The sequence below is a fragment of the Magallana gigas genome, chromosome 7 (assembly GCF_963853765.1).
Source record: "Magallana gigas chromosome 7, xbMagGiga1.1, whole genome shotgun sequence".
Classification (NCBI taxonomy): domain Eukaryota; kingdom Metazoa; phylum Mollusca; class Bivalvia; order Ostreida; family Ostreidae; genus Magallana; species Magallana gigas.
The window spans coordinates 12752663-12776703 of record NC_088859.1 but is presented as its reverse complement, the minus strand read 5'-3'; the positions used below and the strand labels follow the sequence as shown (position 1 = coordinate 12776703).

The 24041-nt window shown below is 33.7% G+C and overlaps 1 protein-coding gene across 5 annotated transcripts; it reads right to left on the bottom strand.

Annotated features, from left to right (window-relative positions):
* Nucleotides 1-982: 982 nt before the first annotated feature.
* On the bottom strand, nucleotides 983-23885 carry LOC105342776 (brefeldin A-inhibited guanine nucleotide-exchange protein 1). Of its 5 annotated transcripts, XM_011449818.4 has the most exons (41): nucleotides 23642-23885; nucleotides 21225-21255; nucleotides 20832-20967; nucleotides 20559-20705; nucleotides 19930-20109; nucleotides 19690-19743; nucleotides 19503-19563; nucleotides 19098-19223; nucleotides 18636-18782; nucleotides 18268-18403; nucleotides 17911-18145; nucleotides 17683-17782; nucleotides 16789-16911; nucleotides 16519-16644; nucleotides 15478-15664; nucleotides 15034-15145; nucleotides 14873-14907; nucleotides 14508-14678; nucleotides 14181-14265; nucleotides 13726-13888; nucleotides 13407-13561; nucleotides 13111-13239; nucleotides 12697-12855; nucleotides 12353-12488; nucleotides 11711-11848; nucleotides 11284-11453; nucleotides 10760-10911; nucleotides 10186-10358; nucleotides 9861-9911; nucleotides 8700-8860; nucleotides 8391-8521; nucleotides 7940-8069; nucleotides 7102-7116; nucleotides 4970-5244; nucleotides 4753-4837; nucleotides 4312-4429; nucleotides 3997-4139; nucleotides 3679-3853; nucleotides 3217-3355; nucleotides 2852-2969; nucleotides 983-2570 (listed from the first exon to the last, which is right to left on the bottom strand). In XM_011449818.4, exons 1-41 carry the CDS (start codon nucleotides 23763-23765, stop codon nucleotides 2436-2438), a joined length of 5367 nt encoding a protein of 1788 aa, XP_011448120.3. In that variant the 5' UTR covers nucleotides 23766-23885; the 3' UTR covers nucleotides 983-2435. The 5 variants fall into 5 exon arrangements, with proteins under 5 accessions (XP_011448120.3, XP_011448121.3, XP_065921136.1 ...); XM_011449819.4 differs by lacking the exon at nucleotides 7102-7116; XM_066065064.1 differs by lacking the exon at nucleotides 9861-9911.
* Nucleotides 23886-24041: the final 156 nt, after the last annotated feature.

Here is a 24041-nt window from a genome sequence, read left to right as displayed (position 1 = left end):
ATCTTGTGTAAAAGTTATGTCCCTTACCAGCTGCTTACTGGCCTTAGCCACCATTATTTTTAACATTGTCATTTGACATCAAATATGTTTGCATCTTGTGTTTTGATTACTCTACATTGAAAGGAAAAAAAATTCAGAAATTAGAATTTATTGAGCAGTTTTTAGTACATGTAGCAAGAGAAATGTTATTTTCCTCTGGTGATTGATCAACTATGAGTTAATTGACCACACAAAGACACACCTCATTTTACTTTGGTTGAACTACACAAAAGCAATGTAACCAAATGGAACTTCCAAAATATTTCTTGATACTTCAAATCTATTCTTTAGATCTAATATACCTTGAAGTGAATCTGTCACTTCTAGAGAAATATTGAATCTGGATTATAAATTTTAGAAATTAGATCACATTTCATTTTTTTTTCTTTTCTTACCCATGCATATAACTTTTAATATAGAAGTTATAATGCTAGTTCATTTACTCGATATAATTATTTTCACATAAAACATGCATTATATACTTTAAACTGAAATAGAAAACAATAACATCCCTACCCTTTTTCCTTACAAATTATAACTACCAATAGCATCAAATCCTACCTCTCAACCATCCAAAAAGCCCACATCTCAAATTCAAAAGAGTGTACTCTCTCCCACTTAAACATATGACAAAATGCACAATAATTTTTTCTCTCCTTGACTTTGTAAAATAATGAAATTCACTACGTAAGAATTCAGGACAGAATTATAAAACATAACATACACAAATTTAGTTTGCATGTTTATTAACATAAAAGCTTTTTTAACACATGAAATGACTATTATATTACTTTTACAAATTCAGTTCTAGTCATGACAATGTAATAATAACTTAGCAGTCACATTACTTTTACTAGTTTTTAAGTTTAGAAGAAACAAAAATTGATTTATCTGTGTCACACTTTTAATTGTCTAAAAAAAATACTCTTTTTAATATCACAGGTAAACACAATTCTTTAAAGAAAGAAATTTGACAAAGTATAACGGTTGCGATGTTTTAATTAAAAGCAGTGCAACAGCATTCTAGAATACCTGTAAATTAAGACTTGAAAAGAGTTATCAAATGAAGTATATTTGGTTTTCTGAACTGAAGTAAAGACTGGGCAAAAATGCATGTATTCACAAGTAAAACCATCATCAGAACCCAGAGTTTTCTATCTGTTACATTGCGTTGAAATCAGTGTAACAGAAAGAAAACATGTGGGTTCTGAAAATGAAGTAAAGCCAATTCACTCTATATAACACATACATACTAGTATAATACATGTACATGTAATTCATTCCTCATTCATGCTTGAAGGACTTCCATCAGCATATACATCGCATTGTCTTTAAATTCTAAAATATTTTGTTAGAAATTCAAAATCACAAAATGTTACATATAAATAAAACAAACAAATGAACAGTGGTGTGAATAAATGTATTACCATGAGATTACTTAAGAATATATTACACTATATACTCATAATAAATATAAATAAAGCATTAAAATTAACACTGTCAAATAAACAAATCCTTTTAAACACCATGAATGCCTCTCACTTGAGAACTAAATTCTGGGTAATTATGATCAAATATATACTTGTGAATTACTGAATCATACAGTATATTAATTGCAGCTTCAAGCTGAATACCATTGGTCCCTTAATTACGATACACAGTAGAAAAAAAACTTTTGTATATGTCCTGTACAGTTTGTATGCACACATACATGTACCTCATTCAAATATACATTGTATATTTTCCTTGATCAATGAAACAAAATCATAAACATGTACATGTATATCTATATCTTTCATTTCCAGTATCATATTATGGCATTAAATAATTTACTAGATCAAGATAAGAAAATATGGATATCACACTGTGATTAGACATCTAATTAAGACAAAATGACTGGATAGGTACATGTAGTATCTATTAATTTCACAACTGATATAAATCTCAAACTATCTATACATGAACTGTATTTATCACAGTTTTCTTTCAATCAACAGAAATTTTAATGGAATGTTCCTTCAAAGAAGCCTACAGGGTATCAAGTTTATTATTCTTCTTACCTAATTTTTTTTGTACAAATTTAAAATTGACTCTTGCTATGATATACATGTACATTATATGCATATTCTTTAAAATCACTCCAAAAAATCATACATGTACTTATGGAATAAAAGAATCATTAGATTTTTACTTGGTTCTAAAAACTGATGTATACTGGGATAAATCTTCAATACATATATACAATTTTCTGAAGTTGTGAATGCTATTAAAAAATTTTGAATGCACTTTTTAAAAGAGAGCACTTTAAGTGCTGAACACGTCAATATATAAGTATTACAGTGAAAGAACAGTGGGCTTGTGTGAAGGCCCTGGGTAATGGAAACAAGGTCTGAATGCTAGCTGTTGGATATGTGACACACAAGGCCGGTCCGGCTGAAGAACTTGCGTAATGTGGATCTCATTTCAAGCTTCAGATCAAACATGATGACCTCACACATTAGCTGGTAATAAGCTGCTGCGTGAACTTTGAACTACAAAAAAAAATTAAAGTGAAAGTGCTAAGCATGGTAATGTGTAATTTTCAAAAAAATGCAGGTAGGAAATATCAACTTTCCATGTACAATGTTTTAGTTTCAGCTTTTCAATCTAGGACACACAATTATTAACAAGTAATATGAAAGATACATTTTTTCACTATAAACCCAAATGATAGATCTAACTAAAGCTGATTTACAAGTCAGCATTGCATTTCAAGTAAAGAGATATCGAATCTAAGATTATAACAGGAGTTTGCGTTTGTTAGAGAACTCACCCTATCGTCCGGGAGCTTGAGGAGGCGGGTGATGAGGAGGATCATCAGACTCCCCCATGCCTCACGGTGGCTGTCTGACTGTAGGGACAGGAAGTACTCCAGGGAATCCCGGCAAACACTAGCAACAGAACAACAATACATGTATATCGATGAAAATGAAAAACCCTGTCTATAAAAATCCGTAGATTTTTTTTTTACACCTTAATCATTCTTTAAATCTAGCAATGAAGTTAAAAACTATTTCACAATAAATTAACTCAACTGCCTAACAGGCTTTTTTTTTATCATTTTGAATTAGATTCTAAGAGAATATCTACAAGAGAATTTTGTACGACTGTCCATGTTTTCCTAATAATATATCTTACGTGATTAGCATATTTTCCACGTCTTTCCAAGCATCCATCCGTGACTCGTCATTGTACATCCTGAACAGAATCCGTAACAAACAAGCCAAGCTCTGGGTCTCCTGCTTCAGAAGATTTGGTTTGGCTTTTCCCCGAAAACCTATTGAGGATGAAGTTTTTAAAAAAATCTTTCAAAAACAGTTAATTTTTGGAATCAAAATGAATGCTTATAGAGTAGTATTTACTCGTTAAAATTCATTCAAGCATATCATTTATCAAAATTAACTTTTCTTATTTCTTTCATAAGAATTGTTGGCTATCACTATTCAATAATTCTAAAACAATAATCTTAACTCAAAAAATGTAATAAAAGTTTCGTACCTTTCTTATTTACTGGTATTCATAAAAGTTGTAAAGTAATACGATTAATATTTCTTAAAAATACTAATCAACAAAATGATTGTCACCAAAAGGCCTACAAACCTGCTTTCCAGAGAATGTTTCTTTGTTCATGGTTGGAATTGAAAGCCTTGGCAAACTTGTGGGATTCAAGGAGGCAGTCAGCCAGCAGGAAGAGCTGGTCCGAGGCCAGAAACTGGTACATGCCCTGGTCCTCCCTCTGCTGGCTCCCATCCTGACCGTCGTCTGGAGAGCCACCCTGGCAACAAAAAACAAACAGATTCTTTCAACTCTTTTATATGTCTAAAGTATGGTAAACACTCTGTCCATTTACCAGTAGACAAATGGATTCTTTAACAAAACTCTGGATTAATGTCAAAGTAAAATATACCAGGGTCATACCTGAGCTGCAGCCAGATTTTCAGCGTCCTCTTTTTTGCTGGTGGCCGGGAAGAAGACGATGTCATCAATGGTCTGTATCAGCTCTAGCTGTACCACACACTTGATCAGCAGGCCCTGGAAAAGCTTCTGATCCGTCGACACCTCTGTAATTACACAACAACAAAGGTTAACAAAGTTCAACTACAATGTAACACACAGAGTTAAATTTAATTGACCTATTGGCCAATACATGTAAAAGTCATAAAACATTTACTGCCTATGGGTAAGTGATACCTATTTTAAACTTTATTTTAAACTTTAAACTTTTAAGCTTACTAGAGCGTGGAATTTTGTGATCTCTGGAATCCTGGGATACTGTGCTGTTGACGCTATGGTTACTGTCCGCCCTTGTTAAAGCACGATTGTCCTGATTGCTGTCCATAGAGACAGCGTCCTGGAAAATTTGGGAAAAAACACCAAAATAATCAAACATGCTCTTTGGATTGATTATTCTTATTCAGGGCATTTGACAGACCATTTTTTTATTTTGATTCAATTTATGATCTGAAAATTCCAATGGACCATATCAGAACTTTTAATAGCTTAGTTGAAACTTCAGACAAAATAGATATGCTTTAATGCAAGATTATATGAGGGATTGCTAAAAAAAATTTTTGGGGCACTTGTAGTTTTGATAGGATCTTCCATCTGTTCAAAACCTTTGAAAGATTGTTCAAACATTGGATAATTCTATAACTACATGTACTAGACATTTACCTGACTTTCATCAGCATCTGGTTCTGAGTCTCGACTAGAGACCATTGAGGCAGATTCAGCTGTATCTGGTCGCCATGTCAACAAACTGTAAACAAATCATCAATTTTTACTTAAGTAAAGTACATGTACATAAACATACCGGTAGTTGTATAAAGTATCAATCAAGTATTAAATTCTGATACCCACCTTCCTTTACACGATAGCCAAAACGACTTACTTAGTTGGGATTGTAGACCTAAATATATCAAGCATGCAGGAGCAAGTCTGATGCCAGACAGAAGATGAGAACTTTGCTCCGTTGGAGATGACCAGGTTCTCCAGACAGTTGGTCCCGGAGCGGGCCAGCTGCTCGTTGTCCTGCTTCACGCACCAGTGGAGCTGATTGTACAGTTCAGTTAGTAGCACGGGGCTCAGGATCTCGTAGTACTGGGTGAAGACGTCCACGATGGCGTACAGCGCGTGGTTACACGTGGTCGTCATCCACTCGGCCTTCTGTAAAGTACACAAATACTGTAGAAGCAGAAATATTCCTTCAAGATTTTATTTCGTTATTTTCATCCATGACAAATTTTTTAACCCAAGTATCAATAAATACAGAGTTGATACGCAATACATTTAAGGGATTATGATATGACAGAATTAAATGCTGACAAAATTGTATCTGGTTTAAAAACAACGAATTTTAACCCAATGAAAATATGTGCTTCTACAGTATCCACACTCAACTTAACAGAAACCATAGATATCTTACTGAATTACGAATTAAGATATACAATTTTTTTTACAATTACTGTCAACTTAATACAGTGTTTATGCATGTACAACGTTCATTAAAACAAAGTACACAATGGAAATTTAAAAATAAAAAATATTCTCTTATAACTAAACCATTGTCAACAGAATTTAAGAACTGAGGTTACATCAGAGTACAAGTACTTGTATTAATTTTAAAAACTTCATACAAAGCAAACAATAATAATTAGTAAATACACACAATCAAGTTCACTGTCAAGTACATTCATAAAAATTTCAAACCATTAAAAACTGTAAAAGCAGCTACCTGTACATGTTTATAGAGTTCCTGTACAGTACCTGATCACAACCAAACAGCAGCTCAAAATAAGCAGTGCATGCTTATAGAAGCAACAAAACCCATCAGACAGCTCAAATAATCGTCATGCCAAGCATTGATTAATAGCTTGGTAATGTCCACTCTCTATAAGCCCCTAGGACTCCAAAAAGCTAGTGACTGGCACTTTTTGCTTGACATTTCATGTCATTGATGAAAATGGATCTTCTATATTTTTTGTTTCAAGAAACATTAAGTCTCAATAGCATTGTACTTCATTACAAATTAATTGTTTATAGATTAAAACATACTCCATAAATCAACTTTAGACAAATATACTGACAAAATTCTAAATATGAATTCATTTATGATACGGAATACTAAAGAAAAAAAATCCCTCTTTAATCTTGTCAACTTATACATTGTATAATAATACAACTTCACTCTAAAACATAAAATTGCTAAACATCATAAAAATTGCAAGACAGGATAATTATCAAAAGAAGCAATTTTTTTCAAGGAACCAAGAACACCCGGAATTAGGCACTCAGAAAGGGGCAATTAATTTGTGTGCAGGCTATGCATACTTAATGGTCATTAAGAACCAAAAGGTCCAAGAAATAATGAAATATAGAGGACTCCCTGCTGTATAATATTACCACAAGGCCAAAGCATTATTGTATAAATGGATCATAATCATAATGGTTAATGTCACTGTATTGTGGTAACTTGCATAACTCTAACTGATAATTTGGAACTGAATGAGGTATTGACCTTTCTTATTGGGGGTGGTCGACATTCATAAACACACTTTGCTTTTCAAAGGAAATAGAAAGAACATACATGATGCAAATAAGGAAGAAGAATAAAAGATTACCTGTTCCGCCTGTGATGTATAAAGACAAGATAAAACTGTGTAAAGTCAGAGAGAATTTAAGAAAAAGAAGAGAAGCCCTTACTAGATGGAAATTACCCATGTCTGCTTACTCAAGTTTGTAATTATGGCATAATGATATACACAGAGAGAGAGAGAGAGAGAGAGAGAGAGAGAGAGAGTAGTTGGATTCCAGATTGTTTCTTTTTAAAGCAAGTACCATAATGTGATGACAGCCATTTTAATGTACACTTCTTGGCTATCAGATTGCACTGCTGAAAGAATGTTAGAAAGCAAATCCAAGAGCACACATCTTCTATTACTGAAATACTCAGAGGTTAGAATTGTGCTGAAGTGTGCATGCCTTAGTTTGAAATCTGAGCACTAAGTGAGCTTGCTACTTTACCTTGCTTTTAAAATGCTGTAATACAAGTTATTTTGTTTTTACAACCAGCATTATAGCAGATTTAATTACTGAAAAATGCACTTAATTCATCAAAGTTTACTTGTTGTCATTGTCATAAACCTTTTTTGAATTTTACTTTTAAATATTTTAAGCTTATACCGGTGAGTTGTTAGTAATTTGGGTGAAATATCAAAACAAGTTGTAGCCTTGATTTTTAAGAACATGTATAAATAAACAATAAGAAATATTCTGACACAAACCAACTTAAATTTAACAAAGTTCCCATTGATTTCAATTTATATTTCTCAATATTGAAAAAGAAAAACAATATTATAGAACTTTTTTATTGAACAAAATAAAAAAAATTTGTACACTAATTAAAAAAAACCCAAATCTCAAGTCATCAAAGCTTGTACAAAAAATTCCAAATGTAAATATTGTAGTATTTATAAAACTGTATATTCATATGCATATACATGTATTATAATATCCATGTATGACAGTTTAAATTGATTACTTAGATTTTAAGATTTTATCGAGAATAAGTACAGGTACAAGTATACTCAGTATAATTGCATTTGAATTTGTACTATTGTGCAGCAAGAATATCCATTGAAAAGTAAAAAAGCAGTGTTCAAAATTCTGTAGACGGATACGTTTATGTGTACCATGTCTACAGTGTGAGCCAAAAGCTTTGATTTCTTTGTGTGAAGACAATAAAACCCATGTCTACGGTGTTAGCCAAAAGCTGATTAAATGGCACAGAAACCCCACTCCAAGAAGAAGCTGATATATGATAAAGCTTACTGAAGACCGAGCCCCATCCCCTCCCACTCACCTCATTCTGTTGCTCTGGTAACTTCATGTTGTCAAAGATACGGAATACAATCTGGAACAAATCCTTCCACCAGTGACTGGCAAAGGTCTCACCATATGTCTTCATGATTTCAAACATGACAGTAAGACCCCTGTAAATGAACAATATTTATAAAATATATTACAATAAACCCCAGTAAAAATATTGTTTATCAAACAAAAGAGTCAGACCCCTGTAAATTATTTGTACATGCGTATCCCATTAATATCATTTACATGAAATTTTGCATATACATGTATTGGGCATTCATCTCTTTTAAAAAAGAACATGTTAATAATCTTCTTTGAAATAGATGTCTAATATATAGATAGTTACATTAACATCAATCACAATTAATGTATATACATATATCTATCTTGTGTTACAGGTAAATGCGATTTTCTGCCACACTGCTCCTGTACCAGTACTTTACCTGGTTCTGACGTCCAGCTTACACCTGTTGATGACACAGGACAGTTCAAACAGCACGGGGAACCACCCCCTCACCCACACTCTGTCCTCCTCTGGAACATTTAGATCCTCTCCTCCGTGATCTTTGAACATCTACAACAAGCACATTACATGTATCGTAAACAATCACTACTGTTTAAACTGACGAAAGTCAACTCTGTTAATTGTACCATTGAGGAACAAAACCATGTAAAATCATTTTTAGAAATAAGGATATCTTTCTGCAGACTTTACAGTCTTTCGGTCAATTTTTTTTAAAATATATACTCACATGGGGCTTTTCAGCGACATATTTAGCACAGTTTCTGATCAGCCGAATTGCCTCCATACTAGTATCGGGAAAAGCTGCATTGCAAGCAAATTCAGACAGACACTTCACCGCATCTTGGAATGAATCAATGATGGACGCAAAATGTTTTTCACATATGCTGGCTATAAGTAGATTGAAAATAATTCGAAATGAATACTAATATTCCTCAGGCATATTATGCTTGTTATGTGATACTTGGATTATACAAAACAGTTACTGCAATGAAGACAGGACAAGAAGTTAACAGAAATGCTGTTATAGTAATACACCAACCAATGTTTTATACTTTTTCACAAATAAAAAGAAAACAATTGCTATAACAAACCAATTCAAGAACAATGTTATGTCAATATATTTAATGTGGAATTCTTTCACAACCTTTATGATGACTAAGGGTTTACAAAAATGATCAATATTGCAACTGTTACAGTAAAAAAGCGTTGACTTACATGTATAAGATCTAATATCTTTTTAAAACATTTTACAGCTGCAAAAATTACCTACATTTACATGTACATTATAAACAATTTGCTACATAAAATTATAAAAATATCCACACCTATAGTGATTAATCTGCTCAAACTATATTCTTAGACTACCAAAAAACAGCAAAACTTGTCCAGAATTGAAAGATTTTGGCAATCTGTACTTTTCCAACAAAATATGGAATTCAGCAACATTCAGAATCAAGAAAATAACACATTCAAATGTAAATGATTAAAAACAAAGAGCTCAGCATCAGAATGTGCATGCAGACAACATAAGACTTAACCATGCACAAACCAGAGGTCAGACAAGTTTTGTTGTTCAAGTATCAGTGTTTTGGAGTGTAACAAATGCTACTGTTTGAGAATGTGACAGATTTTTTTCAGGAGTTGTTAGTTGTTGGAGTTATTAGAAGTTGAACTCCGTCACATTTTGAAGTTCCTTGATCCATAGTTCCAAGATTAAAATGCAATCAGTTAAATCCAGATCAAGAGTTGAGAAGAATTTTGACACATGTACATCTAGAAGATTTTTTCATAAGACTGAGTTTGATTGTGAAACCTTGCTAGCTAAAAAGTTAAATAAAAAAACACAAGTGTAGAAAATAACTAGACACACTGCAAAGACCTGTGTTACCTTCACAGACAGCGTCTGCATCAGATCCTTTGACAACAGCACTGCTGGCAACTGTTGGACAATGTATTGTAGTCATAACAAAGTCAATCAACACGTACTGACACTGACAAATACCTTTAACATTAATTTATTCACAACAAATCTTTGAAATGCTTGTATCATGGAAATGTAGTTATTCACCACAAACTCTTAATTTAGTTTTTTCTCCCAATCAACTAAACCCAAATTTTACTACAGACGAGGAACCCTGTCAATATATAACATTAAATACTAAACATCTCAAATTATCGAAATTCCACAACTGAATCTAACAAATCAAACTTACATATAATTCTGCCGGTGGTCTGGAATGCCAGTTCTACAATGCTTTCTTCGTGATCAGAAGCTGCTAAGTGGAAAACACCAAAGATATTTTTCCACCCAGACCGAATGTTGGCGTGTTGGGAATTCACCATCTGAGCTACACATCGGACAACCATGTCTCTGATGGTTGGAGATCTGCCAAGAAGAAAGATATAATGCGTGCAGTACATGTTTAGTATCTCTTAACTTTAAATTTTACTGAAGATGAAGTACTATTTATGTCTATAATGAATCAATTTTTCACTGTTTTTTGTTTGTTTATGGGACTCTCATCCATAAATTCAAATCTTTAACAAACTACTACATACAGTTTTTTATCATTACTCCTACAAAAAATCCATCAAATTAAGTCCAAGTAAATCTTTGATACACTGGCAAATCACAGAAATTGGCCTCCATGATTTTTGATGATTCCACAGTACATGTACATGTAAGTCCCCATTGCTAAATCCCCATTGCTAAATTAATATTTATTCTAATTTACATTAAACCTTCTTTCTTCCATTAAGTGGTTAATACATGTAGTTATTGAATACCTGTTTCTTTTCATGATATGTTCAAAAGGCCTGAGGAAATCTTTCTGGAAACGGAAGTTGGCGAACTCTCCTTTTTCTATGAATTTCATGGAGAGCTGCCGTAGGGAATCCACCGCAAAGAAAGCTATATCCTCATTAGGATTACACCCAACCTACAAAAAAAGAAAACTACCAGTAAAAATAAAAATTTTACTTTATACTGTACAAAACATTACATATTATTTACCACACCAAATTTAATCAAACTGATAACTTATACTGTTTGGAATAAAAAATATGACTGTATAACAAATTCATAACATTGAAAATACACTGCAGAATAATACCTGGAAAATTGTAATTCGTGTATTTTCTAACAAATTAAAGTTAAATAAACTTGAATTCATTTGAGACTAAACTGATAAATAACCAGTTTCCTTGCAAATTTTGACCTTTTAATATTCAATCCATGCACAAATGCCACTGAATTGACAATTTTATGTTCTATTACACTTGTAAGTCTATAGGAAATGCCCTTGACTGACCTTGTTAAAGTGGTCTCCAATGACCTGCCAGATTCTGGACCACTGGAGCCTGATACGACCCATGTTGTAGTAGGAGATCTCCACAATCTTGGTCAGGCTGAACATGCGGGGGTGATTTATATTGGAGAGCTCGTCCATTGAAACCTGACACAGGGCCTTTACAAACTCAACTACAAAAGGAAAAGACATACATGTAGTTTAACAGTTATAACATGAAAAATAGTTTTTCTTTAAAAAAAAAATGATCAAAGAAAATTGACATTTGAATCAAAAATATAGCAGGACAGGTACATGTACAAGTTCATCAATATCATCTAATGACAATTCTCTAATGTTAAGAGTATGAAAATTCTTTTCCATAAACATGTTCATGATTATTAATCTGTTTTCAAGTACATTGTCTTTTGGATTATTTGACACAACTGACCTATGGCGTCCCCATCCAGTTTGAGGGAGCCGGTGAAGATGCGGTCCACTGCCACCACCACACTCTGGGAGCTGGTCTCTCCCATCTGTTCCTGTAGGTTGGCTAGTCTCTTAGAGTCCAGACCACCTCTTGCTATCACTGACAACAAACAACACCAAAAAAGATGAGTTAGGGAAATTCTACATACCGGGTAACAATGGGGTTCAACTCAATTCTGGCTGAAATTCAGCTCATTCTACAATACTGTAAATTCCTAATTAAACGCGAGGAATTAATGTCCACGTAAAATCGCGAGAAGCCCGTCTCACGAATTCTAAAATCTCGCTTTTAAATTTTCGGACAAATGTAAACTACATGAAACTATGATAAAATTTCGGCATTCGCGATTTTATGTTCTCGTGATTTGATGGAAAATCGTTGAATCGCGGAATTAAGTACTCGCGTAAAATAAGGAATCTACAGTATACAATCTACGATCAACTTAATTCAATCAATGTTTAATTCGAAAAGAGAAAAATATTAAATCACAAATTTTCACTTCATTAATTCATTTCTGCATAACATTGATCTCACGTATTTTCACTGACCTTTGAAATATACAATGTACATTTATAGTGACAGATGTTGTCCAAAGATTATTACCTTCAGGATCAAAAGCCTCCAGAGGATGCCCTGCATTCTGCATATCTCTTTCCCTATGGTGACCTTTGTTTGACCTAGGTTTGACCCCTGTCCCAATTAATTGAGCCAGTTCCAGCTGTGAAATGCATCTTGCAATCTATGGAGAGGAAAGGAAATGCATAAACAAATATAAAAGTAAAGTACATTTTTTAAACTTTCTTTAAAGTTCTCCTTACAAAGAATTATTTTTCATTTGTGCAAGTTGAAAAATCTTGACTAGGAATCAAAATCCAATGTACAATATCATTCTTGTAAGGTATCAAGCAAGTTTATCCTATAGAACAAATAGTTAATGATGAGATCACCTCTAGCCAGGATTTGCCGAGATAGTTGCCGTCTGTGTGGGCCACAGAGATGAGGGTTTTGATTGTATCTATGTTCTTGGTTTTCATGTCCGTCAATGAAGAGGAAGCTGTGAGGAGGGTGAATCTAGCTAATGCCTGGACATAGGCATCTCTCTCCAGCTAAAATACAACAATTACTGTCATGTTACAATGTCATTATTTCAAACATGAGTAGATATATATGTACATTTGTTTATAAATGTACTTTTATTGATAATAAACAATAACAAAAATTTTCAATCATCAAAATTCTTGATATTCTACAAAACATAATTGTAACTGAGTAAAGCTTTAATCAACCATGCAGTTCATAGATATGTTTTCTGAAACATTATCCGTTATTGATTTTTAAAGAGAATCCTTTTCAGTGCCTACCTCCATATGAAATATACAAGCTATTCGTATGGCACAGCGTATTCCATCCAGACACAGTGTGGCTATGTTAGAATCATCACAGTCCTGTAACCCCACGCTGAAAGCTGCCAGGAATGGAGTCCAAGCCGTCTGTAACCAAATAGAAAAGGATAATGCTACAACTCTTCTGATGTACATATACAAAGTATTATAACATAAACCATAAATCCAATGGGGTTGTCCTACACGTTTGATATCTTATTTTTCAAATATTTTTTTACTTCTGTAGGTAATTCCCAAGTGTGCTTTATACTGACCTTAAACATTGGTCGGACATGCTCAAAGTGGGTGGCACTGGTGAAGTTTGATTGGACGTGACTGACACTCTCCATTAAAGCTTTGGCGGTGGTTGCCATGTGCTCCATTTCAACGTTGTATAGCAATCGACGCTGCTTGTCACTTGTGATATCACCTATCAACCAACCCAAATCAAGTTATCGAAAAATCCAAGCATTCATATAAGCAAAAAACCAGCTTAAACTTTCTGAAACTTCAAAATTTATTCATCTTTCCATTCAAAATAAGTCCCATTTTATAATCACCACATCAAACACTTAAATACTTGTCAAAACTTACGAGATGATTTATTTGGCTTTACTCCGCCTACAACCTTCATCTTGATTTCGTTCCCTGCAATCTCATCATAGATAGCAGACAAGTATTCCCCTGGCAGGTCCTTGCTATCATTAATGCCCCTATTCATCTTAATATATTGCTCCTTTGTCATCTTGTTCACCACCTGTAATAGGGAAAATAATACCATGCACTTAATTCAGATACAAATTTCTGAAGTTTGGTATACACATATCAAATGATATTCATTCCTTTCATTAAACTTTTAAACAAATTTTCAGGGTTCAATGTCCAGGCATCTTTACAGGTCAATTTTTCTCAAGATAGAATCAATTTAAGACATGTATTACATGTACATGCAGCAGCATATCAGATATGTAGTCATTTCTGAGTGACATTCATCTTACAGAATAATCAATCATGATATAAAAATATACAGAGGTTGGAATCAGTCTCACCTGAGGACTGTGGAGGTCTGTGGTCAACATGATGATGGAGTAAGCCAACACATAGGCTGTGTCTGCACTCGCAAACAGGTTAGTGCTGCAAACAACAAAGCATACTAATATAGAGCAACTGAATATTAAAAATTGCTCATTAATATCGAGGTCCGAAGTTCCATGTCTCATAAATCATTAATAACGAATCAGTTATTTTACATACAGATGATCCATTTCAGTCTGTAAACCCCTCACATTTTCTTGCATCATAGAAATATTCCAGAATATCATTAGAATCTACTAAACTGCATACACAATATCAAAGAATCAGAAATAGTGACTTACTTTGAGTTGCACACACAGTAGCGAGAAGCAAACTTTTCCATCAATCTATCAATTTTCTGGGCTTCTCCTGGCAGCCTAAATCCTTCCAGAAATCTCCGAAGGGCAGACACAAAGTCCATTTCTGTAAAGTCCAGCTGGTCCACATAGGCATACATAACTTCTTTGTTAAACCTGTAAAGGGTCACAGTATTGGCTTTAAGTATTTTTGTACCATTCTACAATAATGATTGTGACATCAACTAGATCTACATGTAAGTTCATATTTACATGTAAAGTTTCAGTTCTTGATCCAAACTTGAAACATAAATTTTAGGGCAAAAAGTCAGATGTATTAAATCTGTCTTAAACTGTTTGAAAATACTTACTTTTCATTTTCTCCCAGAAAATCTCCAATGGCAGTCTGAAAATAGAGTCATGTGTACTGGTATTAAATTATTGGTCAAAGAGATAAAAATTCATGAAAATTTTTAACATCTGAAAAGCAATTTCACAGTCCAAAATGAATATCCTTGTACACTTAACTCACCTTATCTAGGCGATCCTCTGAATGGAAGAACTCTGCTAAATCATCGGGAGAAGTTCCCAGCATGCCTTGCTCCTGTAAATATTGCAGGCCTCTTTTTGGTTTTTTGTTGAACCTTTAAAAAAACACAACATTAAAGAGCAGCTAAAAGGGGAACAACTCTACTACTTATACTTTTTAAAGCTCTGAAATATTTATAACTAAATTAAAAGAGCATTTACCTGCACTACCTTTAATACTAAGAGAATCATTCCTCAGTTATTTATTGTCCTAAAGAATGCTTCTTGAAAAATGTAAGCATATCAAACATCACCACCCACAAAAGTAACAATATTGTAAAATTTTCCAGAAAGTATTGATGTGAGCATGAAAGAGTTCACAGTGGTTCTGATAAAAATTCCATAATTCATAAACATATGTTTCATTAAATAGAGCTTCATCACTAACATTTCAATGCCGGTCTCCATGATCTCTTTCTGCTGTTTCTGGGTCTCGAACTGTTCCGGATTATCCATGGGTGTGCTGGCTGTCTGGGAGCCATCGTTGGTGTTCAGGGAGTTTACACTGCCATAGCTGGTCATTGTTCCTTTCCCTGAATCACTATCCGTCTCCCTTGTGGGCATTTTTTCCTGGCCTACAAAATCAATGCATATTGAAATGTAAATCTTTGAAATTATCTTTGTTTTTTTAAATAGAGTTGTATAACTATAGGAAGATTTACAATGTGCATCTACATGTAACTGCTGCATCACTCAAATAAACTATTTTAGAAGCAGCAAATGTATTTCAATGTAAATCAAAGTACTGAAGTACTGAAAGCCGGGCTCTTTTGGTGTGTCTTTATGCATATTGTGTAGTAAAGACTGAAAAAATATCTCTCTCTCTCTCTCTCTCATGCTTTTAATTTCGGCAAAGCATCAGAGAGCGACCAAATTTTGTAAGCGGCTATAAACAAAAAATATGTCTGTCTAGTAGAAGTTAAAAAGTTCAACAGTTGCTGCCTTGAATTTTGCAACAAGCATTATATATTCAATCCCCATTTCTTCATCGCGCAGCAAAGTAGTTCATGGAAATTCATGCGCATTGTATGTGTCCAAAATGCATAGTAATGTTTTAAAAATACGTTATTAATAAGAAAACTAAAAAAGATAGACAATTCATTCGAAATTTAAAAAAAACAAAACAAAATGCCAACACTTTTGACAAAACGTGGCTCTTTGTGTAACTATTTGGTATAGCGGAAGCTTTACCTTGACGCTGTTTGGTTTTTTGTATACTTGTGCTATTTATAGTAACATTGGCGATTTGCCTGCCTATAGCCAGGACTCTGCTTTCAGCAGAGCCCGGCTAATAAAATCACATTTTTGCAGTTTATGAACAATGCATGTATGCAGTATATGTACATTGCAGGTACTGCAAGAAAGTTAATATTAAGTAAAGAGTTGCCATGTCTCCGATCAGTATACGTCAATTACATGCATCACTCACCCAGGTTTGACTGGGAGTGGGGATTGATATACAGATCCTTGCTCCACTCCACCATACACTTCAACACAGACACCAGGCATTCCAGGCCTTTGATTCTTATGCTCTTTTCTTGGATTGGAGTAGCACCTACATTGTACAAGTTAAGAGAAACCTTATTATTTGAAGATTTAAATCAAATTACTTGATGTATAGACTTTTCTTACTTAGTCCCTTCTATAAAAAAAATAATTGCAAAGTGTGATTTTTTATACAAAATTTAAATATACTTACCAAGAGCTAAAGCCTGCCTTCCTTGGGCAATTTTGGACAAGTCATTAACTAATCTCTCAAAGATATTGGCCAGGGCCAAATCGCAGTCATAATTCAGGTAGATGTCCACTACACACTGTGCATCTGTTGTGCAAAATAAAGACATGAAATTCATTGTTCTGTTAATATTGAAGAGTGTTACATTGAAAGTTTACAAACATTTTTGGGAGTTGATTTTAATCAACTCTCTTATGCAGTTACTCAGACAAACCGAAAGTGAAACAGTGTTTGGACCTCAGCACAAATCATCGCTGCTGACAAGACTCAGTTCTTGAACATAATTGATAAATTCGATGTAATGTATGCTAAAGCATTGTTTTTCAAGGAAACTTATTTATAAATACCTTGAAAATTGTCAGATTTTAAATGGTACGAACAATTTAGATATTTTTTGTAGTCGTATGTATTCCTACACCAGAGTTCAATATAGTCTCGTTCAACTCGACGCTCGGCTGTCTCCGTAAATCTCCGACAAGCAGAGAGTCTCCCTTGCTTGTCGGAGATTTACGGTGTCAGCCGAGCGTTTGGTTGAACGTGACTATAGAGTTCAATATTGCTTGGATCCATACAATTTTCGAGAAATATTTTTATAACTAATACATAGTTTGATTGAATTAATTTTATCTTTAAATATTATTTAAGATGATTCATATGGGGGTTTCTCGACATTCTTGTCGAAAAAGTCCAAAAATTCATATTATAAAATGTACGTAATTCAAATACAAATTAGAAACTACATGTACTTGTCATGCAAAATAACATATCATTGATTTTAAAATAAATAAACATCGACAAAATCAACTCCCATCAGTTCTTCAGTACTTTGATTAAAGATATGAAACATAGTAAGCAAACCTGCACAAATCCTTGTCAGTGCCTGAATGACCATCCACTTGTGTTCAAATGAACTGCTTGGTGTTTCCAAGATGTACAAAAATATTTCTTTGAAGAACACCTGAAAAATTGGATTCAATATTGAAAAAAAAAAGATTGGTAATGTCATCAAAATACAGCACTGAAGTCAAGAGAACAATGTACATGTATTAAAATGAGTTTGTTATCAATGAAAATCAACGAGCATACCTCAATTTGCATCTTCAAATGCTGTTTGAAGTTGGATAAAAGAGTGAGAAAGATGGCAAGCGAAAGTTCAAACACCTCAGGAACAGAACTGACTCCATTTTTAGATAGAGCTACACACAAATATTGTTTGATGGCATTTATAAACATATCATTGGTTTTGAAAACTGGGCCAGCATTTTGTAGAATGGATAACAGGAGCTGCAGGGACAGAACTTTGGATCTAAGTTCGTGTGACCTGAAGGAACAATGGAGAAAGAAATTCAGCAAAATGAAATTCTGTAATGATGCTAACATGTACATGTATTTAAATGGACTCTGAATTTGAATATAAAAAGTATTTATGATCTGAAATCATACTTTGGATCTGGTGGTCCATCAGCCAAAGGTTTCATGGAGAGTTTACACAGGCTTCTGAACACCAGAAAAGCATCTTTTTGCAGTATGTGGCTGAACACGCCTTGTGTCATTTCCCCATCCTCTCCACCTCCAGATACTGGCAAAAACAAAACAGAAAATCATCTCTCATCAGCTCTACAACATTCCCCTGATTATGCATGTCATCTCTATACACTGTATGTACATGTATTACAAAATTTGAAAATGTCCACAGGAATCAGGAATGTACAATTTTCATGCAGAAAATCTCAAAGTTCATGCATATTAATTGTGTAAATATTAGTAGCAAGAACCATTTTAAAAAGCCAAGGAATGAAGAACCCAATTACCACTAAGATTGTCATGGTTATCGGATACATTTGAAGGTGGGGGTTGCTGAGGACTATCTGCCTGGGCACTAGTTTCTGCTGGAGAACTAGTTTCCGTTGGAGAACTAGTTTCTGCTGGAGAACCAGTTTCCGCGACTGCATTTTGGTCTGTATTTGGCAATGTACATAAATTGTGTTTTTATGCAAATATATACTAAGTGTATTTAGCTAGATATATGTACAAACTAAAATATTATTTGGGTAATTCAAGTGTAATCATTATCTATATGGAAACTTGCTAACATGAGGATAATTATCCAAAGACATGCATATTTTAATTGAAAAGACAAATCAACACTCAGAAAAGAATCCAAAGATTAGAATACAAAGCAGAGATAATAAGCGATCATGGGTTTTTCTCCCGTTTTTAAAATCAAAGCCTTTTCTCACAATTGCTTGCCATTGTGTAGCTGTCAATCATACCTTTGGTGGGCATGGCCTCTCCAGTCACCTGACTTATCATGTCCTCCAAAACTTCTTGTACAACCTCTAATGTTGTTACTTCCTTCTCAACTTCCTCTGCCTCCTCTTGGTTTGTTTTATCATTTTCTGAGCAAAAATATCCTTTATACTTGTATTATTGAACCAAGTAAAAGGCAAATAGTGGTCAAAATCTAAATTTCCTATGCATTTACACTGGTAGAGACCAAAATATATATATCAAAGATTTCTCCAAGAAAAATGAAGTACATGTATTTGTGCAGTGTCCTTATTAAATATAGTACATGCACATAAATATAGTTCATGAAATGCAAATATAATACTTGGAATAAAAGAAAATTACATGCATTTTTCCAAATTGGAGTTATAAGTTACCATATCACTCACCTTGAGTTGCCCCCTGACCCGACCCCTCTTGTGTTTCTTCTTCAACATCAATTCCTGCATCCTGTCAAAACCATTATTAATTCAATATAAAAGTTTCATCCAAAAATCAAGCCTAACTACACAACTATATCATATCTGACAGCATGATTTCTACTATTAATACTATAAATATTTCTTTGTTTCTTACCTCTTTTCTAGAGCTCTTGCTATCACTTCGTTCTCTTTCTTTTGTCTCCTGGGCCTATAAAGATGTTCAATTTATATGCTCGAAAATTGCACTAACTTTTGAATAGACTAGAGACTAGACTGGCACATGTGTCTTGCAAGTTCAACCTTCCCCTAAACATTGCTTAAATTACACTAACTTCTGAATAGACTTGAAAATGATACTGACACTATCGTGTGACTATCGTGTGTTTACACTTACAGCTTGGACCTCCATCCTTGAGAAGATGACGTTGAGCATCTGGGTGAGGGTGGCCTTGGCCGTGGTCTGGTTGACCAGGTTCCTGCTGGCCAGGTAGATGTTGTAGCATGTCCTGACGGTCTGCAGCACCGTGCCCTCATGTATCTCACAGGTGTTGGAGGTCACCACTGTCAACAGCGCCTGTATCACAACATAGAAATTATTACATAATCAAAATGTATCATGCATTACAATTGGAATTTATATTTACACAGTAACAAAATATAAGAAATGTGATAATTTGTCTAACATCATTGTCAACATGGCCTGCATTACAAATGACAACTAGTGCCATACATGTACATAAGAGCAGGACACTACAAACAAGTATCCAAACTTCATTTTAGAGACTTAAATACATATTTAAAGAAGCACAGAATGATAAAAATGAGCTAATTTGTTAAAAATGACTGATCCAAATGAAAAAAGAACTCCATCAGTATTCTTTCTTGTGGAGATAATTTAACCATGAAATGGAAATAGAACTAAACTACTTTTTATCCTAATAAGGCTACCATTTTTATTCTGTGAATTTCTAAACAAATTTTTCAGTTCTGAAAACTTTTGACCCCAAACTTTTGACTCCTGACCTTTATAATTTGTAGCTGAACCCCATCATCTGTTTGTGGTCCATGGAAACATCCACAAATGGTCTCCACGATCCTGTCTATCAGTAACTTCCCGGGGGTGGTGCTATCCTCAGTGTTCCCGGTCAGGTGTCCATAAGCAATCAGTTTCTGGAACAAACAATAAAACATGTAAGATTTGTAAGTTAGTGCATGGCTATAGAACTGATAAGTAATTTCTATTCTAAAATTTATTTGTCATTTGTGTTGATATGATATTTTGTGTCAAGTTTATACCTGTAAACAATCTAGTGCTATGTTGACTATCCTGGCACATTTTGACTGGCAAGCTAGTTCAAAAGGCAGAAAATACTTGTCCGCTTGAACAAATCCAGCCCTCTGGGGCTGCGGCAATGCAGAAGATGGCTGGTTTCTGGAAATAATTATACATTGTACAGTTTTATTTTATAAATTAAAAAGTTCCTTTTTTTAAAGTGGTATTTTGTTAACTGGTTTAAAATTTCAAAATATCTACACTTTTCTGATAAATAAACTTATGACTGAAATAAACCTTTATACCAAGATATAATTCATATCTTCATAAGTAACTACAAGATGTACTATGCTGACAAATTTTGACTCTTACTGAAAATATTAAAAGTTTATGACATGTATAATACCGGTACTTACCCATTAGAACTGTTATCATCTTTTAATTCCTCTGTAAAACAAATTATAGTCATGTACTATCTCAATTGTATACTTTAAACATTCAAAAAAACATACAAGCAAATGAATAGAAGTCTGTAAAAAAAATAGTTAAACCTGTAGTCTTGGGAGATTTAGTATAACATAACCTGTATTTTAATAATATAAATATGAATACGATATCAAATATGATGAAAATAGGAGATTGGTTTACTATATATTTTTAAGTGAAAAATAAAAACACCAAAAAATAATTTAAGTTTTATATGCAGATCCTCAATTGAGAAAGTTTGCATTTAAAATCTATTTTATGGGTTATGGAGCATAAACTTTTTTAAATTTACATTTACTAACTATTAAAGGAATAACTTTAATGAGAATTAAACAATGGGTATCATTTCCACTCAATGCAAAAAGATTGATTTTTTCAAAGTGTAGACTAAAAAATCTGAATTCAACTGCCAAGAAAATCATAATACATTTTATTTAGTATTACTGACAGGTCACAAAATACTAGATAATAAATGTGATACCTATTTAATAATTTAATAGTGGATTAATTTTTTTTGTTTTTTATTTGATTAATAGAAAATTATTTGTGTCCTGTGATTGTTTTTCTAAGCTATACATTTGCTACTAGAATGGTTATAGAATCTATTCCCCATTGGTAGAAAAGAAAACCACCCATTTACTAACATTTTTATATCCTAAACCTTATTCATTAAGTCAAATATCTTAGGAAATCTACCTGAAATATCAAGCGCGCCTACAAAGGATATTTTCTTCATTGGTTTTTGTTAATAAAAAGTTAAATGAGAATAGTTGAATCAGGCATGTTTTATTAAAATAATTAGCAAATAACATTTCCTTTTACAGGCTTTAGCTAAAGAGTTGAACCATGGTAATAAGGAAAATTTCTTGTGCGCATATCCAAGTTCGAATGCACAAAAGTTGATGTCTGGTTAAAATAATGATGATGTTACTTGCTACTCATAGTTTTATTGTTCATTTAAAGGGAAGGATAATACCATGTAAACACATTAAATCCTATTTGTGTGCACTAAAACTTAACAGAAAGCATGTTGTGCTGATTAATTAAAGGAAAATTTGGAGGTTTCACTTTCCTCTGCCATCTTTAAACTTCCTGACCAGAGTCAGGCCACATCGAGTCTCTAAGCTGGTTGAACCACGGTTTTATTTTAGTCAGACTAAAGCAAGTTCAATCTCATTTTTATCGCCGGCCAAGCAAGCTCTAAGAACCAGTGTGCACGGGAAAAAGAATGAGTTAAACCTACAGTTCATCAAACAAAATTTTTTGTCTACGTCCCATAATGCTCTCTAATGTTTTCACCTGTGGTGCTATGCCAAAAAATGGCCGACTTTCAACTCGTAATTTACGGTGTCTTAAGGTTTGAAGACACGTTTAGAGTACCGCATATGCTTTGGCGAGACTCAAGAGATTTGTTACTTGCTTCCATACCTTTGTATTGAGTAGAGATACGTAAACAAAGACTAACAAAGTTATGGATGACGTCACAGTGCACTCGCGCCATATTTCCCGTGATAAATTTAGAGGTGGATAAAACATCTGTAATGCGTGTACTAGCTATTTCAGTATAGACTGCGATACCTGTCTCATTGACATATGATTTGTTGTTTTTTTTTAATATAGAGATTATTTAAATATATACTAGCAAGAGCCATATTTTATTGTCATATCGATTCATTTTTAAGCTAATTGTGCATGCAGGCACAGTAGGCGTGTAAGTATATGAGTAGGGAGGAAATAAACAATATGATATTTTGAACTAAATAAAAAGAAATAAAGAGAAAAAATAAACAGTTAAAAAATTTCTGTAGATATTGCTTATAGTCAAACCATTAAATTTAAAAGTGGGAAATTACACACCTACAAACAGGGACCGGGCCACACACACACACTCTCTCTCTCTCTCTCTCTCTCGGGAGAGGGGTAGGGGGTTGCGCTGTATGTATCATGACCATTAAAATTAGTACCTTTGCCCCGGCATACTTAATATATTGTAGAGAAATATTTTCTCAAAAATTGACGTTCGTTGATACCTAAATTACACTAGGTTGACAATGATGCAAGGTATATGTAATTCTTGCTGCGCTCACCAGAACGGTAGCACCGTAAAACATATTAATATACAGTGTAATCATATTTACTTGGAGTTCCAAGTGAGCAATTCCACATGTTCATTTATGATGTGTCATAACTATAAATTTAATTTAAATGCATGCACGAGTTTAAATTAACAAATAATTTTACTTTTATCCTACTGAGTACTTATCATATTGCAAAAAATAAACCAGACAACGATCCTTCCTAAGAATGTTAAATGAACAGTGGAACAGGTAAAACACTTTTCCCTTACCTAGGGCAACCTCACAAGCTTTCTTCAACTGTGAATGATACGACTTCTTAATCTCCTTGTCGCTAAGTATCTTCTCTAATGCACGCGTAAGGAACATATCGTGTGGCCTAGTGCCTGTCGCCATATTAAAACATTATAACATTTTACAGTAGTATTGCAAGTCTGAAATCAAACAGGTGTTTCTACCCGGTTCCTCCTTCGAGTCTGTCTGTCCACCATGACAGATATGATCACGTGGTCATGTTTTCAGTGTTGGGATTAATAGGAAAAAAATAATTGATCAATCATTTATATCCATTAATAGTATAAGATAATCTATGTTATATTTTGACCAAAACAAATTATGCTTTTTCGTTTAAATGATTACACGACACAGTTTCTGCGTAACTAATTCACCGCG

What these genes read in the sequence shown, in the direction of transcription:
- LOC105342776 (XM_011449818.4), bottom strand. Translation starts at nt 23,765, where the DNA reads ATGGCGACAGGCACTAGGCCACACGATATGTTCCTTACGCGTGCATTA. An exon ending in AAGCTGGACGTCAGAACCAG is followed by an intron (nt 8,070 to 8,390) that starts GTAAAGTACTGG and finishes GTTCATTTACAG; the next exon opens with GGGTCTTACTGTCATGTTTG. An exon ending in AGGTCTACAATCCCAACTAA is followed by an intron (nt 4,838 to 4,969) that starts GTAAGTCGTTTT and finishes ATTTGTTTACAG; the next exon opens with TTTGTTGACATGGCGACCAG.